Raw genomic sequence first — 14,071 nt, 5'->3', positions numbered from 1 at the left:
AAGTACTTTATGCTAAATAGACTCCACACTATTTACATAATATCGGCGCACACTCGCTCCAGCGTAATAATTCAAACCAATTTTCATCATGTCTGGAATTTTTCGACCATCTTCTCGGGTTGGCATCAATGGCCGTTCTAATTTGCAGAGACCGACCACGATTAAGAATGAAGACCGGTCGTCAGCATCTCCGGCACCGTCTACATCATTGATCACTGGTGATGCTTCCGCAAACACAGACTACAGACTGCGAGCGTTTTCCGAATCCGAGCAATCAGGAAAGCGGTTCCATGTTATGAAGTTTTACAGCCGTCAGCAAGTAGATCCTGCAAAGTTTCAGCAGCCAGTTACGATGCACCGCAAGGATCCACGGCAACTGCGATATCAATTGCAGCAGAATCCGCTCGCGGCCGAGGCAGCCGGGGTCAAATCTGAAAATGGAGATAAAATGGAAGATATAAAGATGAGCTCAGAGGAAGCAGAAAGAGGAACTGTTGCTCCAGATACAGATCTTAGTATTGCTCCAGATGGAAATGGGCGGCGAAATCGAAAGAATCTGTTTCAAAAGAAGACTCGGCAAGTCTACACCAACCATGAGGAAGAGCGACGACTAAGATACGAAGAATATTATCCGTGGCTTGTCGAAGACTTTGACGGAAAAAATACCTGGGTAGGGAATTACGAAGCTGCGCAATCCGACTGCTATGTTTTGTTCGTTTTTGATGAGGATGGATTCAAGATGGTTCCTGCTGAGAAATGGTACAAATTCACTCCTAGAAATAAATACGCAACTTTGTCACTTGATGAAGCAGAGGCGATGATGGCCAAGAAGAACCAACCACCCCGGTGGCTTATGAAGCACATGAATCCTGAAGGAGAGTCAGACGAAGTTGCCATTCCTAAGAAGAGAATGAAGACTGTCGATGGCGAGAAGAGAGTGGTAAGAAAGCGCGAAGCTGACGATGGCGATGAACTTGACTTTGATGAGGAATTCGCCGATGACGAAGAAGCGCCTATCATGGAAGGTCCTGAAGATGAAAGCAAAGAAGTAGAGCAACGTGTTAAGCGACAAATGCGTTCTAAAAATGACGATGAAGATCTCGCAGGCGATGAATTGTTTGCTGAGGATGAAGACAGGAAAATTGGTCGAGAGGGTAAAAAGTTGAAGCAGTCTTTACGAGCTCTAGAGAAAAACGCAATGTATGAATCTGATGATGACGAGGAACAAGAAGAAGATCCGTTTGCTAGCAAAGCTGTCTTCTAAGTGTACGATATTCTAACACAGAAAGAAATTGAAAAATGGGCTAAAAAAGTGATCTGGGTTATACATGCGCACGCCATAACTTATTTACTCCACTATTTCGATTAAAATTACGTTCCCTAATTTACAATATGACCTCTAAGGGTGCTGTTTCTTCTTCCTCTTGGGCTGTAATTTGTAATCGCTGTTCTGACACAGATTTGCCAGGTTCGTCAGCCATAATAAGCTGGACGAACCGCTCACAAATTTCCCGAACATTGTCGTCTTCAACTGCTAAATGAAGCTCTCTAATAATAGGATAGACTCCAGTATTTCTCATGAAATCCCGACCGTACAAAGTCGAACCAAGTAGCACCAGTGATTCGACGTGAACGCATAAAATCTCATTGTCGCTCTCGCGAGCTTTATCTGGTGGAAGAAGTTGTAGCTCTTCTGGCAATTCATCTAGTTCTTCCATAGGTATATCTTCGGGTCCAGCTAACGGGAGAAGCAAATACGGCAGAATATTTACCGATTCCCGGTCAAGAATGTTGATGTGTTCGGAGAGCTCGAATAGGGTATTTTTGATTGTGGATGCAACGCCAGCCCTACGAACAGGATTTTCGTACTCAGTGAAAACGAGAAGCTTGGACAACGGTACCACATTGTCGTAAGTTTGTGCGGTCGAAAAGTACTTGCGACCCTCGTTGAGCCGTGAAATATCTGCAAAGACAAAGGCAAGGTAATCGAAAGTAGCATGCTTGTTCAATTTCTTTTCGGCACCTTTTACAAAGCAGTCAACAAGCTGATCCACAGCTAATGGTGATTTCAGGTCTGTGGAGGTTTGAGCAGCTTTAATCTGAAAGATGCTAGTGACAGCGTCATCTTTGGCGATATTGGCCAGCAAGACACAATAGAGGTCTACATTTGGCTCATTTGGCTTGATAATCGATTGAATAACATGATTAACAAAAGACTTGTTTTCAGCTAGCATCTTTCTAATCTTAATGTATTCGCTCATATTCGTAAGGATAGTAAGCGCATCTTTGGCTATGCTCTAATATCAGAGTTATTATCTCGAGTCACTGTCACAAATCATGAAGACGTGAAAACGTACCGGATCAGGAGTATGAACAAGTGCTTGTAGATCTTTAATTGGTCGCAGATTATCTTGTAAAAATATTGTATTTTGCGAACCCGACGAGAAACCAACCAAGTTTTGCAGTGCAATTGCACGGATCATTGCTTGAGGAGAATGCAAAAACTCGACGAGCTAGATATAAATATTAGAATTAGGATATTTGTTGTCTCTATCCACGAAAAGTCTTACCTCTTCTAATTCTGTTGGCATTTTAGACGAATTATAAAGGAAGATAATCAGGTTATTGTCGTTTTGTTGCAGATGGCAAAAAAAATTAGAGAGACCTCATCAAGCTGTTGCACTAAAGTTTTGTTATGTAATTCAAGGAGGGTAACTTTATTGCAGAAACCTTAATTTAGCAGGAAGACGATTTATTTGAATTGGTAGAGCAACCTTCCTATGACTCAATCTTCTGTTTCGGATTTACTCACTAAGATATCAAGCGGAGAATATCCATTATCTGATTTTGAGATTTGTGGGTTTAAGCATTTTAGCTGCTAGCTGTATTTGCGATTGAAATGGCTGCAAACGTGGCATCGGCGATAGAATCGCAAAGCAAGGCAAATACGTCAGTGGAGGCCTTGCAAAGCTCTTTTCTAGCTCAGATTAAAGCTATGCAAGATGCGCTTAGTCAAATCAAAGAATTGAAATTAATTGAAACACACGGACAGTCTATCGAAGCTCAGATCGAAGAAGCAGCAAATGAAGACTTACATCAAGGGACCTACGAGGGCTTTCTTTCCGACTCAGATTATGACACTGAATATGCTTACGACGGTGGCGATGACAGCTACGGAAATGACTCTTCTGCTACTTCTGCAGATGAAGCAGAGTCGGGTAGCAGTAGAGCGTCACATGGACGCGAATGGCTCATGAATCGATGTTTAGAGTATCTGAGCAAGACTAAAAATACAATGGACATCGATGAACTTTCCGGGACTTTAGAGTCTATTTTGACCTCGAAAACCTCCGATATTGATTTACAGTCTAATATTATAGATATTCTTGGCTATGAGGATTTGGACTTCGTGGCTGAATTGATCTCCAATCAATCAACAATCGCTGATGGCTTGGTATATACCTCAATTGCTTTTTTGAAGGTACTAATGAATTTTAGTTAATGTAATTTCTCGGTTTAGAATACCAAAGCTGGTGGTCATAACGAGCTTTCTCAAGTACGAGTCACAAACAAAGCTGATAAAAAATCGAAGCGAAAAGTTGCAGCCAAAGTCGATGACGATCAGAATCTGAGCTACGACCAACAGCTCAGATCGCGGCTATTAAATAAAGAGGAGCGGCAGAAGCGACTTGATGCCGCACTTAAAGCGCGTAAAGTTGCACCTACTGGACCAATATTAGACGCTCAAGCCGAACAATATCCTCATGTTTACCGAACTCACGACGCCGGAAACACGCTAAGTGCTTTTGGCAACAAGTATAGCTTGCCAGTGGGAACGACCCGAGTCACCGAGGATTTGTATGATGAGATTACTGTTCCATATCCCAAGCATCGGCCGTTGAAATTTGGCGAAAATCTCGTGAACGTTAGTGACTTGGATGTCATATGCAAAGAGACCTTTAAAGGATATCAAACTTTGAATCGAGTTCAATCTTTAGTTTATCCTGTTGCGTACAGATCCAACAGTAACATGTTAATTTGTGCTCCGACTGGTGCCGTATGTTTTTTTTTTTGCACTTGAGGTGTCTTTAGTTCTAACATCTATTACAGGGTAAAACAGATGTTGCTATGCTTACAGTTCTACACACTATTTCAATGCACTGTACACCTTCTCCATTTGAAGAACCAAACGCAGACTCATACAAAATCGACAAGGATGAGTTTAAAATTGTTTACGTTGCTCCCCTTAAGGCACTCGCGGCAGAAATCGTCGAGAAGCTTGGAAGCCGCTTGAAATGGCTTGGTATCTCAGTGAAGGAGTTAACGGGTGATATGCAGCTCACTAGGGCGGAAATCAATAAAACTCAGATCATTGTGACGACTCCTGAGAAGTGGGATGTCGTAACCCGTAAAAGTAATGGCGACACTGACTTGGTTGAGAAAGTGAAGTTGTTAATAATTGACGAAGTCCATATGCTACATGATGATCGCGGTGCTGTGATTGAGAGTTTAGTGGCAAGAACTTTGCGACAGGTGGAAAGTACCCAAAGCATGATTCGAATAGTTGGTTTATCTGCCACACTGCCTAATTTCGTTGACGTCGCGGACTTTTTAAAGTATGTTGCTGCTGACAAGTTTAAACCTATCGAAAATTATTAACGTCTATAAAAGGGTCGATCGTCGAGAAGGATTGTTTTTCTTTGATGCTTCTTTTAGACCCGTTCCTCTTGAGCAGCACTTTCTTGGAATAAAAGGTAAAGCTGGAAGTAAGCAGTCACAGGAAAATATCGACAAAGTCACGTACAGAAAAGTTGTGGAAATGATTCAACAAGGAAATCAAATCATGGTTTTCGTTCATTCGAGAAAGGATACTATGAAGACTGTAAAAATGCTTAGAGAGATGGCCATGTCTGAGGGTGATATGGATTTATTTGATGCAACATTCCATCCGAAATATCGCAGCGCCAGTGCCGATATGATGCGCTCAAAGAATAAAGACATTCGAGACATTTTCAAAGATGGAATGGGTGTGCATCATGCAGGAATGTTACGAGCTGATCGAAACTTGACTGAGCGACTATTTACCGATGGCTTGATCAAGGTGCTGTGTTGTACCGCGACTCTTGCCTGGGGCGTCAATTTGCCTGCTGCGGCTGTTATCATAAAAGGAACGCAAGTATATGACGCGAAGAAAGGTGGCTTTACCGACCTTGGAATTACAGATGTCATTCAAATTTTCGGTCGTGCTGGACGTCCTCAATTCGAAAAATTCGGTACTGCGTTCCTGTGCACCACAGCAGATCGTCTTGCACATTATATTGCCACTGTTACGCAGCAACATCCGATAGAGTCTCGGTTTGAAGAAAGAGTAGTCGATAACTTGAATGCTGAGATTGCGCTTGGGACGGTGACTACTGTCGACGAAGGCGTACAGTGGCTTGGTTACACGTATCTATATGTGAGAATGCGCAAAAACCCAATGTCTTACGGTATCGATTGGAAACAGATTGAGGAAGACACATTCCTTGGACGTCGACGAAGGGAACTGGTTGTTAATGCTGCTAGAGAGCTTCATAAAGTGCAGATGATTATATTTGATGAACGTACGGGTGCTCTGACTCCTAAAGACGTTGGTCGCATAGCCTCCGACTTCTATTTATTACATAATAGCATCGAAATTTTCAACAGCATGATGCGTCCTGCCGCTACGGAGGCTGACATTTTGGCTATGCTGAGTTGTAGTGGTGAATTTGACGGACTTAAATCGCGAGAGGAAGAGTCAGATGAGCTTACAAAGTTGAGGAATAATTATGCTCCCTGCCAAGTTGCCGGAACAACCGATACCTCTCACGGAAAAATCAACATCTTACTTCAAGCGTATATAACAAGGGCTAATGTCGACGCCTTTTCTCTGGTGTCTGATATGGCTTACGTCGCTCAGAACTCCGCGAGGATTAGTCGTGCATTATTTTTGATTGCGCTGAATAGACGATGGGGCCGATTGGCTTTAGTTGTTTTGTCAATTTGTAAAGCTATTGACAAGCGCATGTGGCCATTCGAACATGAGCTGGCACAATTCAATCTTCCTCGAAATATTATCGATATTTTAGAAGACAAGGGCATTCCGATTGACGAAATGCGAGAAATGGAGGCACCTGAGTTGGGTGAGCTGGTTCATAATCGGGGATTAGGAAATACTATCGCGCGACATGTTCGCAATTATCCTTTTCTTGATATTGAATGCGAGGTGTCTCCGATTTTGCGAAACATCTTGCGAGTTCATCTTAGTATTATACCTAGTTTTAGCTGGAATGATCAGCTTCATGGTGCCGCAGAATCGTTTTGGATTTGGGTCGAAGATTCTGACGAGGCGACTATTCTTCACTCTGCAAGATTTATTCTGTCTAAGCGGCAGAGAAATGAAGTTCACGAAATGGATTTTTTCATTCCTCTTGAAGACCCTCTACCTTCTCAGATATATGTGCGCTCTGTTTCAAACACTTGGGTGGGACCTGGCACCATCTCGGCTGTTTCATTCCAACATCTTATTCGACCAGAGAACGAGAATATCCAGACAAAGTTACTCAATCTGCGCCCATTACCGGTAACTGCGCTTCACAATCCAGTAATCGAGGAGATTTATCAACAGAAGTTTAATTACTTCAATCCGATGCAGACAACTGTATTTCATTGTTTGTATAATACTCCATCAAATGTCTTGCTTGGATCGCCTACCGGTTCTGGCAAAACAGTTGCGGCTGAGTTAGCAATTTGGTAAGTGACTAATGCGTCATATTTAAAGTCTGAGGGTTTAACTGCTTATATAGGTGGGCGTTTAAGACGTATCCAAAATCAAAGGTAGTCTACATCGCGCCAATGAAGGCACTAGTTCGCGAAAGAGTAGACGACTGGTCGAAAAGACTAGGAATCTCGGGGAAGAAGATCGTTGAGCTTACTGGTGACACAGCTCCAGATGCACGGATCATTAGACAGTCTGATATTATTATTACGACTCCCGAAAAATTTGACGGAATCAGTCGTAATTGGAAAACTCGCAAATTTGTGCAAGATGTTTCATTGGTGATCATGGATGAGATTCACCTGCTTGCTAGTGAGCGTGGGCCTATATTAGAAATGATTGTTAGTCGGATGAATTACATGTCTACTCATACTGAAAGACCAGTCAGATTGCTGGGTATGTCGACTGCTGTGGCGAATGCGGGAGATATGGCTGGATGGCTTGGTGTCAAGGAAGGTCTTTTCAATTTTCCTCAGTCCATTCGTCCTGTACCTTTGGAAATGTATATCGATGGATTTCAAGATAACACCGGCTTTTGTCCACTCATGAAGAGGTATGATATCATTGGGACTTGATATAATACTACTGCTAATTATGATTACAGCATGAATAAGCCGGCGTTTATGGCAATCAAAAGCCATTCTCCGGCAAAACCGGCTCTAATTTTTGTTGCCTCTAGAAGACAGACTCGACTGACAGCCGCTGATTTAATCAACTTTTGCGGAATGGAAGAGAACCCAAAAAGATTCCTTTTGATGGATGAAGATGAGCTGGTGATGGTATTATCGCGTATTAAAGACGACTCGTTGAAGCTATCCCTGCAGTTTGGAATTGGACAACATCATGCAGGTTTAGTTGATGGCGATAGACGATTAGTGCAAGAGTTATTTGAGAACAACAAGATTCAGGTTCTCATTGCTACCAGTACTCTGGCATGGGGTGTTAATTTACCGGCGCATTTGGTTATCATCAAGGGAACACAATTTTTTGATGGAAAAATTGAGGCTTATAAAGATATGGATTTAACAGATATATTGCAGATGATGGGACGTGCCGGCCGTCCTGCTTTTGACACGAGTGGTGTTGCTATAGTGTTTACACAGGAATCAAAGAAACCGTTTTATAAGCGGTTTTTGCATTCTGGGTTTCCGGTTGAGTCGTCACTTCACAAAGATTTGGATAATCATCTTGGCGCAGAGATTGCGAGCGGCGCAGTTCAGTCGCGACAAGATGCGTTGGATTTTCTTACATGTACATATCTTTTCCGAAGAGTCCACAAGAATCCTTCGTATTATGGGTTAGAAGGAGTCGAAGAAGAAGATCTGAATGATTATTTGATAAGTCTTGTGGATAAAGCTATTACCGAACTGGAGAAATCCGGCTGCGTCAAGATTACTGCTGATGGAGGGGTTCTTGCTACTCCATTCTTGCGTATTGGCAGTAATTACTATATATCGCACAAAACAGTACGTAATGTCTTGGAAAAGATAAAGCGTGATTTGTTATTTGAGGAATGTTTGCAGCTTTTGGCAGAAGCTAGTGAATATGATTTGCTTCCAGTTCGGCATAATGAAGATTTGGTTAATGTCGAGTTATCAAAGAAATTGCGATTCCCTGGTGAGATGCTTGAGAAAGTTATGTGGGATCCTCATGTTAAAGCATTTCTGCTTATCCAGGCACACCTTAGTCGCGCAGAGTTGCCAATCACGGATTATATGCAGGATATGGTGTCAGTCTTAGACCAAAGTATCCGAGTATTGCAAGCATATGTTGACATTTCCTCAGAGCTTGGATATTTGTCTGCGTCCAAGAGATTTATTCAAGTTATGCAAGCAATCAAGCAGGCTGCTTGGCATGACGATAACCCGCTTACTGCACTTCCCGGTTTGGAACCTACGCCGATTACGGGGTCAGTCAAGACTCGACATTTAAACGGATTGGGCAGTCTGAGCGCTCAAGATATGAATAATTTGGCAAACTCACTGCGAGTGCCGAGAAGTTCAAGACAGGAGTTTTTGAAGGTGATGAATAGTATTCCAATTATGAATCTTGAAATCGTTAGCTCTGAACCGCAGAAATTGTCTATACAAGTCTCACGATTGCGTCAGCCGTTGAACTCTGAGTACAAGTGCTACACTCCCAAATTTCCGAAACCGCAGTTTGAAGGATGGTTCTTGTTCCTTGTGAATCAGACCAGGGATGAAATATTACTGATGAAACGGCTACGGCCCAAGCCAGGCGCAAAATGGACGGTGCCTATTAAAGTTGAATTTTCTATTCCGGCAAGATTACAAGGCATTAAGGCTAGTTTGGTGTGTGTCAGCGATACGTATATGACGTTGGAGGCCAAGCTGGCGGAGGTGCAGTTGGCGATAGAGGAGTCGGAGGTTCAGACGATTGTTAAAGACGTGTAGGTAGAGTTACTTGCTGTAGTTCGCCCAATAGACGAATACCACAAATACGATAACTATAGACGAAATGTATTCTGGAAGAAGGAATATCCTTGTTACATTTTGTAAGGGCCTTGTTCTGTGATGCAGCCTGCCGAATTTCGAGCGGCGCGGCTTTGGTGAGTAAAAAGGGACCAACGAGCGATGCAAGCCTTTGGACGCGTTCTTCACTTTCATTCTTTCACTTTCGTTGGTCACCAGCGTTGCTTTCTGGTAAGTCCTTTTTGCTTTGGTTCATTTTGCTGATTGCCTGATATTTGTTTGTCTCTATTTCTTTGATTTATTCATTCTTGTTTTTGTATGAAAAAGTGTTGGATGTGTGCGTGTGACTCGCGTATACGACTACGATTTGTTCTCCCTTTTGACCAATTGTTAACCTATCTACTTATCGACCGAACTAATGTCTATTCCTCACCGCAGCTTAGGTGGTTTTTATTTCTTTTGATTGACATACCTATCTTTTTTTTTGTGTTTCAAAAAGACAAATTTTGTAATCCGATCCAATGTCGTGGCAAGGTAACCAGCGTTGAACTTCCTTGTAATAGCCGGGATTCCGCTCCGGGTGACTCTTGCGCAGCCTGATCCTTCTGAGCGCGCCGAGATTGCTTGGAATTTCATACGAATGAACAGCTGAATTAACAATTATATTTTTATTTTTTATAGCTTATGTTGATAACCTTCAGGCGTCGACTAGAGTTGACCGGGCGGCCATCTACTCCAAAGCAGGTGACAGCGTATGGGCCAAGTCTACAGGTTTTGATGTATGTATTTCTATCCCGATTGCGCTTTTCCCCGTAATACGCATTTCAAATGAAAATAAGTGGATAGAACTGACATTTGGGTAAATATTTTAGCTGTCTGCGCCCGAGGTGACTGAGATCTGCAGCGGATTCGATAACCCTTCCGGCCTTCAGGCAAAGGGTCTCCACGCGCAGGGCGTCAAATATTTCCTGCTACGCGCCGACGACAGAAGTATTTACGGTAAACAGGTACGTGAAATTTGATTCAAAATATAGTCATTGTCACAAATAATTAATAGAGGATGTGAATAGGGTGCCGAAGGCTTGATCTGCGTAAGAACTAAGCAGGCAACACTGATAGCTCATTACCCTGAAGGCGTACAACCTGGTGAAGCTACGAAAATCGTCGAGCAACTTGCCGATTACTTGATATCTGTCGGATATTGAGCAAAATATTAATTGCGGATGTGTGAGCGTCGACGTCAGTCGAGGGTACATCAGAAACTGTGCTATTGTTGGCGAGAACTTGATTTGACATGTGGCCAGCTTCCTTAAATATTTTGATGTGTAAAGACTAATTGTATTTATTTATTTACTTGTTTTATTTTACTTCAATGTCTGGTGATACGCACGCGCAATACCATTTCAGTAGTAATGTAGAACTGTTTTTGGGAGGCAGTTTATTTAGATCAGGTATTGATTTGACTTGATCAAAAATATTTTAATTTATTTATTTTTCTTCTAAATATTGTACAGTCTATATACAACTAGCTGCTGACTCACGTACATAATGCGTGAACTATTATCAAATTATATTTAGAACTCCTTACAAAAGAATGTCTCAACTTCACATTAAAAAATCAGCGGAGAAATAAAAACAGAACATAGTAACAATCAAAATTAAGAAGGTGAATTACATAGACTAAACTGAACGAATAACTTGAGCAAACGCGATAAATATACACAATATACAAATTTCATACGCCTGTCCTTGTCTAAATTTTAGGAATATTGATACTAGAACCTTCTTTCCTCCTTATGACCACGAGGATTTAGTCAAAAGACGTTGCGTAACTCTATATTTTTAATACAGTAAATCGCACGCTTTACTCCATATAATGAGTTATAAGGACAGCCACTTTGATGTATTGATTTAGACGGGAAGAATTCGAATACCGGCAAGACGGTCGATGGTCTGTAGATAGCGATCAGCAAATAACACCAAATACAGCAGATCAATGACAAACACTTACGGGAGCAACAAATGGTGATGACAAGACTGGACCAATGAACGGCAGCGACCGCAAGAACGAAATAATCACAGAGAAGAAGTCGCTTTTCATAATAAATGTCAGAATCGATTCTAACTATTCTTTTCAGTTTGAAATAAAATATTGGTGCATACCCAAACAAAGCCATTATTCCGCAAAATTCAATTATAAATCCAGTAATAGGTCTCCGACACAGTATAAGAAATATCCCAAAAATAAAACATATAGCACCTCGTATCTTTTGCTGTCTAAAGAAGAAACCAGCGGCTTTTCGGTGCCCGATAAGTAAAATAAGCCCAGCAACAAGAAGAATCTGTAGAAGACAATTGCGGGAGTCAGTAATTATCTAGGAAATTTGTTATACAATGTGAGAAGCGTACGTTTCCGAATGCCAGCAATGCAGAGTCAAAGAATGTCAAGACTCCTAGAATCAGGAAAATAGAGCCTGCATATCAATTAATCAATATAAAATTTCGACAGCATCATTAATAGACTCACCAGCAGCAATCAGACCGACACCGACCTCTATTCATAATTCGTCAGATTGTCTTTAATATCAAAGAAAGCTCACAATTGATACGCACTTTGTAACTCGGTAAGCCACATCTTAAACAGATTATTCCTCAATAACCCCAAATATAATTATGTATAAAATACGATTTTTTCCTCGAGACCTCAAGAGATTTGTGTTGTTAGCTTTATGTACTGGTGATTATTGTATCCATGTGCGGTAGTGTGCTGTATTGAATGATCGACTGCGCCGCGTCTAGGGAACTCGCGTTGCAGCCCCCTTCGAGAGCATGGGCCGCGCAGCTCACCTTTCCACTTCCATCGTTACTTCATTACACAACAGCGATTCCAGATATCTACTATTCACTTCCTCATATATTGGGTATTGAATGGATCTAGGAAAGTTTATGGACAGTAGAGTAAAAATTCTATTCGGCTTAGGGTGTGAAGCTCTTACTATGGATGACCAAACAACACAGCTCAAAATATCTATCTCTAAACAATGTTTAAGTCCAAATCTGAGCAAGTCAGATTTACAAAGCCTTCTCGAGAACATCAGGTGTGGTAAGAGCAGCCCACTCGGGTAATCGCAGAGGAACATTCTCAGGCAAAAGTTCAGGGTAGAACTCCTTGATAGCGTTCATGATCCCGTCGTATTCTAATTTATATGAATTTTGATTGTAGTGGATCCCTGTATAAGTAATAGGTCAGATTCAGAATATAGTGGAAACACCGGATTAAACGGTAAACTCTTGCATACCGTCAGTAAAATATGCCGCCAACGACTCATCTGGGTCAAGCTCCTCTAATCCAGTAAGGGGATCGCCCTCTTTCCAACCAATTGCTTCCATAATGAGATACCACATTGGAACACACGGGATTTCAAGCTCCTTTGCGAGCGAGATGGCAGCATCACAGTAGGTTCGTGCCTGGATAGTCGTACGATTGTGCGGGTTCTCGGGTCGAGTAATCCACCATTGGTGAGCGTTGAATGGACCTGCTCCAATAAAAACTACTTTAATATCAGCGGCTTTACAAGAATTAGCGATGTAGCGCATGTTGGCGGTGTAGATGTCTAGAGGGACATGCTGGATCGTGCTTGAAGGACCCGTAGAGTCGTTGGTGCCGAAAAACACAGTCTGCACGAACCAGTTAGATCAAAGTCTTAAAGCAAACAGGATATTTCTTTGAATATTTGCGCACCATCAACTTTACTTTTGAAGTAGGAGTGTTCTCTTGGGCAATGATCTTATCAATCATCAACTTTGCGTGGGCAGAGGTATATCCACCAAAGCCTCTCTGAATCACATCAAATCTGCGAGTATAAACTATCAGTCAATTAGCATCTTACAAGAGGTGTAGTTAATCTGAAATCACTTAGATATAAATCCAGAAACTTGAAATCAATGGAGTTGCATACTATTTTGCAAAGCAGGTCCGATACAGAACGGAGCAGTGCTGATATCGTATGCACGCTCCGTAATCGAGTCGCCAAAAAGCACAATCTTGTCGTAATTCAAGGCCATGATATATCACCTATATATGCAACTCCAACTATAAACGATTGGGTCTATGGGAAAGATATCTTAAACTAGAATCATCGCGGTACAAACACCCTAATATTATTGCTTAGTCATCCAGGGAAAGGGGACCTTATATCATATTAGTATTTACTGATTAATAAGCGAAAGCTAGTATTAGCTGGAATATTTGAGGATGAATGCTGAGGATGAATTAGGAATGTGCTACGCGTTGCTTTACAATGCTGCGACCAGGCGACTGGAACCATCAAGGATGTGACAGTAGGTAAGTATTCAGATAGCAAGTTGCCGATGGAGCTACTACTGTAAAAATGTGTATAATAAGAAATACAGATATTCTGAAAATTTTGTGTATTTATAAGGTGGTGGGTGGCACACTACTGAGCACACTACTGCGCAGTCATAAGGACACACTCGCCCCCGTACATTTATATCTTGTTATAGGCAATTTGAGAATATAGAGCATAACACACATAGATTGAGATTAGGTACAATCTTATAGGAACAGCACAATAATGTAGAATAGCAAAAGAACTCCGGCAATTATAAACTAAAGAGGGAAGCATGGCCCCTTACTTCAAGCAAATTGGATATACTACAGAATTAAGAACACTGACTCAAGAATGCTGAAAGTATTAACCCGAAGCCCCTTTCGCTACTTAATTAGAATCGAGAAGAAGGAGGTAATTTAGCGTATCAGAGGCCGTCGATTACACGGCTGGTCCCGTTTGGAAAGCTTCGATGACAGCCGCCATGATAG

General features: G+C 41.7%; 6 protein-coding genes across 6 annotated transcripts; 3 read left to right on the top strand and 3 right to left on the bottom strand.

Moving 5' to 3' along the window:
* The first annotated feature begins 51 nt into the window (after positions 1 to 51).
* On the top strand, positions 52 to 1,429 carry V2V93DRAFT_369927 (uncharacterized protein). The gene has a single exon (XM_066910138.1). The coding sequence runs from the start codon at positions 89 to 91 to the stop codon at positions 1,262 to 1,264; it is 1,176 nt and encodes a 391-aa protein (XP_066765758.1). The 5' UTR covers positions 52 to 88; the 3' UTR covers positions 1,265 to 1,429.
* Positions 1,303 to 2,726, bottom strand: V2V93DRAFT_369926 (uncharacterized protein). Its single transcript, XM_066910137.1, has 3 exons — positions 2,571 to 2,726; positions 2,358 to 2,513; positions 1,303 to 2,297 (listed from the first exon to the last, which is right to left on the bottom strand). Exons 1-3 carry the CDS (start codon positions 2,589 to 2,591, stop codon positions 1,386 to 1,388), a joined length of 1,089 nt encoding a protein of 362 aa, XP_066765757.1. The 5' UTR covers positions 2,592 to 2,726; the 3' UTR covers positions 1,303 to 1,385.
* A 53-nt stretch (positions 2,727 to 2,779) lies between these two features.
* On the top strand, positions 2,780 to 9,415 carry V2V93DRAFT_369922 (Sec63 Brl domain-containing protein). Its single transcript, XM_066910136.1, has 6 exons — positions 2,780 to 3,454; positions 3,521 to 4,057; positions 4,111 to 4,616; positions 4,672 to 6,774; positions 6,828 to 7,352; positions 7,404 to 9,415. The coding sequence occupies exons 1-6, from the start codon at positions 2,900 to 2,902 to the stop codon at positions 9,211 to 9,213; spliced, it is 6,036 nt and encodes a 2,011-aa protein (XP_066765756.1). The 5' UTR covers positions 2,780 to 2,899; the 3' UTR covers positions 9,214 to 9,415.
* Positions 9,416 to 10,873, top strand: V2V93DRAFT_369918 (profilin). Its single transcript, XM_066910135.1, has 5 exons — positions 9,416 to 9,462; positions 9,670 to 9,765; positions 9,913 to 10,010; positions 10,104 to 10,238; positions 10,302 to 10,873. The coding sequence occupies exons 2-5, from the start codon at positions 9,753 to 9,755 to the stop codon at positions 10,434 to 10,436; spliced, it is 381 nt and encodes a 126-aa protein (XP_066765755.1). The 5' UTR covers positions 9,416 to 9,462; positions 9,670 to 9,752; the 3' UTR covers positions 10,437 to 10,873.
* Positions 10,696 to 11,990, bottom strand: V2V93DRAFT_369914 (Got1/Sft2-like family-domain-containing protein). The gene is made up of 6 exons (XM_066910134.1): positions 11,845 to 11,990; positions 11,759 to 11,785; positions 11,641 to 11,705; positions 11,395 to 11,573; positions 11,243 to 11,324; positions 10,696 to 11,184 (listed from the first exon to the last, which is right to left on the bottom strand). The coding sequence occupies exons 1-6, from the start codon at positions 11,864 to 11,866 to the stop codon at positions 11,143 to 11,145; spliced, it is 417 nt and encodes a 138-aa protein (XP_066765754.1). The 5' UTR covers positions 11,867 to 11,990; the 3' UTR covers positions 10,696 to 11,142.
* V2V93DRAFT_369909 (SGNH hydrolase-type esterase domain-containing protein) lies at positions 11,991 to 13,341 on the bottom strand. Its single transcript, XM_066910133.1, has 4 exons — positions 13,191 to 13,341; positions 12,974 to 13,098; positions 12,531 to 12,909; positions 11,991 to 12,461 (listed from the first exon to the last, which is right to left on the bottom strand). The coding sequence occupies exons 1-4, from the start codon at positions 13,294 to 13,296 to the stop codon at positions 12,304 to 12,306; spliced, it is 768 nt and encodes a 255-aa protein (XP_066765753.1). The 5' UTR covers positions 13,297 to 13,341; the 3' UTR covers positions 11,991 to 12,303.
* Positions 13,342 to 14,071: the final 730 nt, after the last annotated feature.

This window comes from Kockiozyma suomiensis, assembly GCF_038497685.1.
Source record: "Kockiozyma suomiensis strain NRRL Y-17356 unplaced genomic scaffold V2V93scaffold_7, whole genome shotgun sequence".
NCBI lineage: Eukaryota > Fungi > Ascomycota > Lipomycetes > Lipomycetales > Lipomycetaceae > Kockiozyma > Kockiozyma suomiensis.
Note: the sequence above shows the minus strand (reverse complement) of the source record. Positions and strands in the feature narration are given on the sequence as shown.

Excerpts from the sequence above, each read along its gene's own strand:
- V2V93DRAFT_369927 (XM_066910138.1), top strand. The coding sequence starts at position 89 with ATGTCTGGAATTTTTCGACCATCTTCTCGGGTTGGCATCAATGGCCGT.
- V2V93DRAFT_369926 (XM_066910137.1), bottom strand. The coding sequence starts at position 2,591 with ATGCCAACAGAATTAGAAGAG. Across the intron at positions 2,514-2,570 it reads TGCCAACAGAATTAGAAGAG|CTCGTCGAGTTTTTGCATTC; the intron begins GTAAGACTTTTC and ends ATTTATATCTAG. Across the intron at positions 2,298-2,357 it reads TTGTTCATACTCCTGATCCG|AGCATAGCCAAAGATGCGCT; the intron begins GTACGTTTTCAC and ends CTCTGATATTAG.
- V2V93DRAFT_369922 (XM_066910136.1), top strand. The coding sequence starts at position 2,900 with ATGGCTGCAAACGTGGCATCGGCGATAGAATCGCAAAGCAAGGCAAAT. Across the intron at positions 3,455-3,520 it reads CAACAATCGCTGATGGCTTG|AATACCAAAGCTGGTGGTCA; the intron begins GTATATACCTCA and ends TTCTCGGTTTAG. Across the intron at positions 4,058-4,110 it reads TTTGTGCTCCGACTGGTGCC|GGTAAAACAGATGTTGCTAT; the intron begins GTATGTTTTTTT and ends CATCTATTACAG.
- V2V93DRAFT_369918 (XM_066910135.1), top strand. Across the intron at positions 10,011-10,103 it reads CCAAGTCTACAGGTTTTGAT|CTGTCTGCGCCCGAGGTGAC; the intron begins GTATGTATTTCT and ends TAAATATTTTAG. Across the intron at positions 10,239-10,301 it reads GAAGTATTTACGGTAAACAG|GGTGCCGAAGGCTTGATCTG; the intron begins GTACGTGAAATT and ends GGATGTGAATAG.
- V2V93DRAFT_369914 (XM_066910134.1), bottom strand. The coding sequence starts at position 11,866 with ATGTGGCTTACCGAGTTACAAA. Across the intron at positions 11,706-11,758 it reads TGTCGGTCTGATTGCTGCTG|GCTCTATTTTCCTGATTCTA; the intron begins GTGAGTCTATTA and ends ATTGATATGCAG. Across the intron at positions 11,325-11,394 it reads GGAATAATGGCTTTGTTTGG|CGACTTCTTCTCTGTGATTA; the intron begins GTATGCACCAAT and ends TATTATGAAAAG.
- V2V93DRAFT_369909 (XM_066910133.1), bottom strand. The coding sequence starts at position 13,296 with ATGGCCTTGAATTACGACAAGATTGTGCTTTTTGGCGACTCGATTACG. Across the intron at positions 13,099-13,190 it reads CGGACCTGCTTTGCAAAATA|TTTATACTCGCAGATTTGAT; the intron begins GTATGCAACTCC and ends ATTGACTGATAG. Across the intron at positions 12,910-12,973 it reads CTTCAAAAGTAAAGTTGATG|ACTGTGTTTTTCGGCACCAA; the intron begins GTGCGCAAATAT and ends TGGTTCGTGCAG.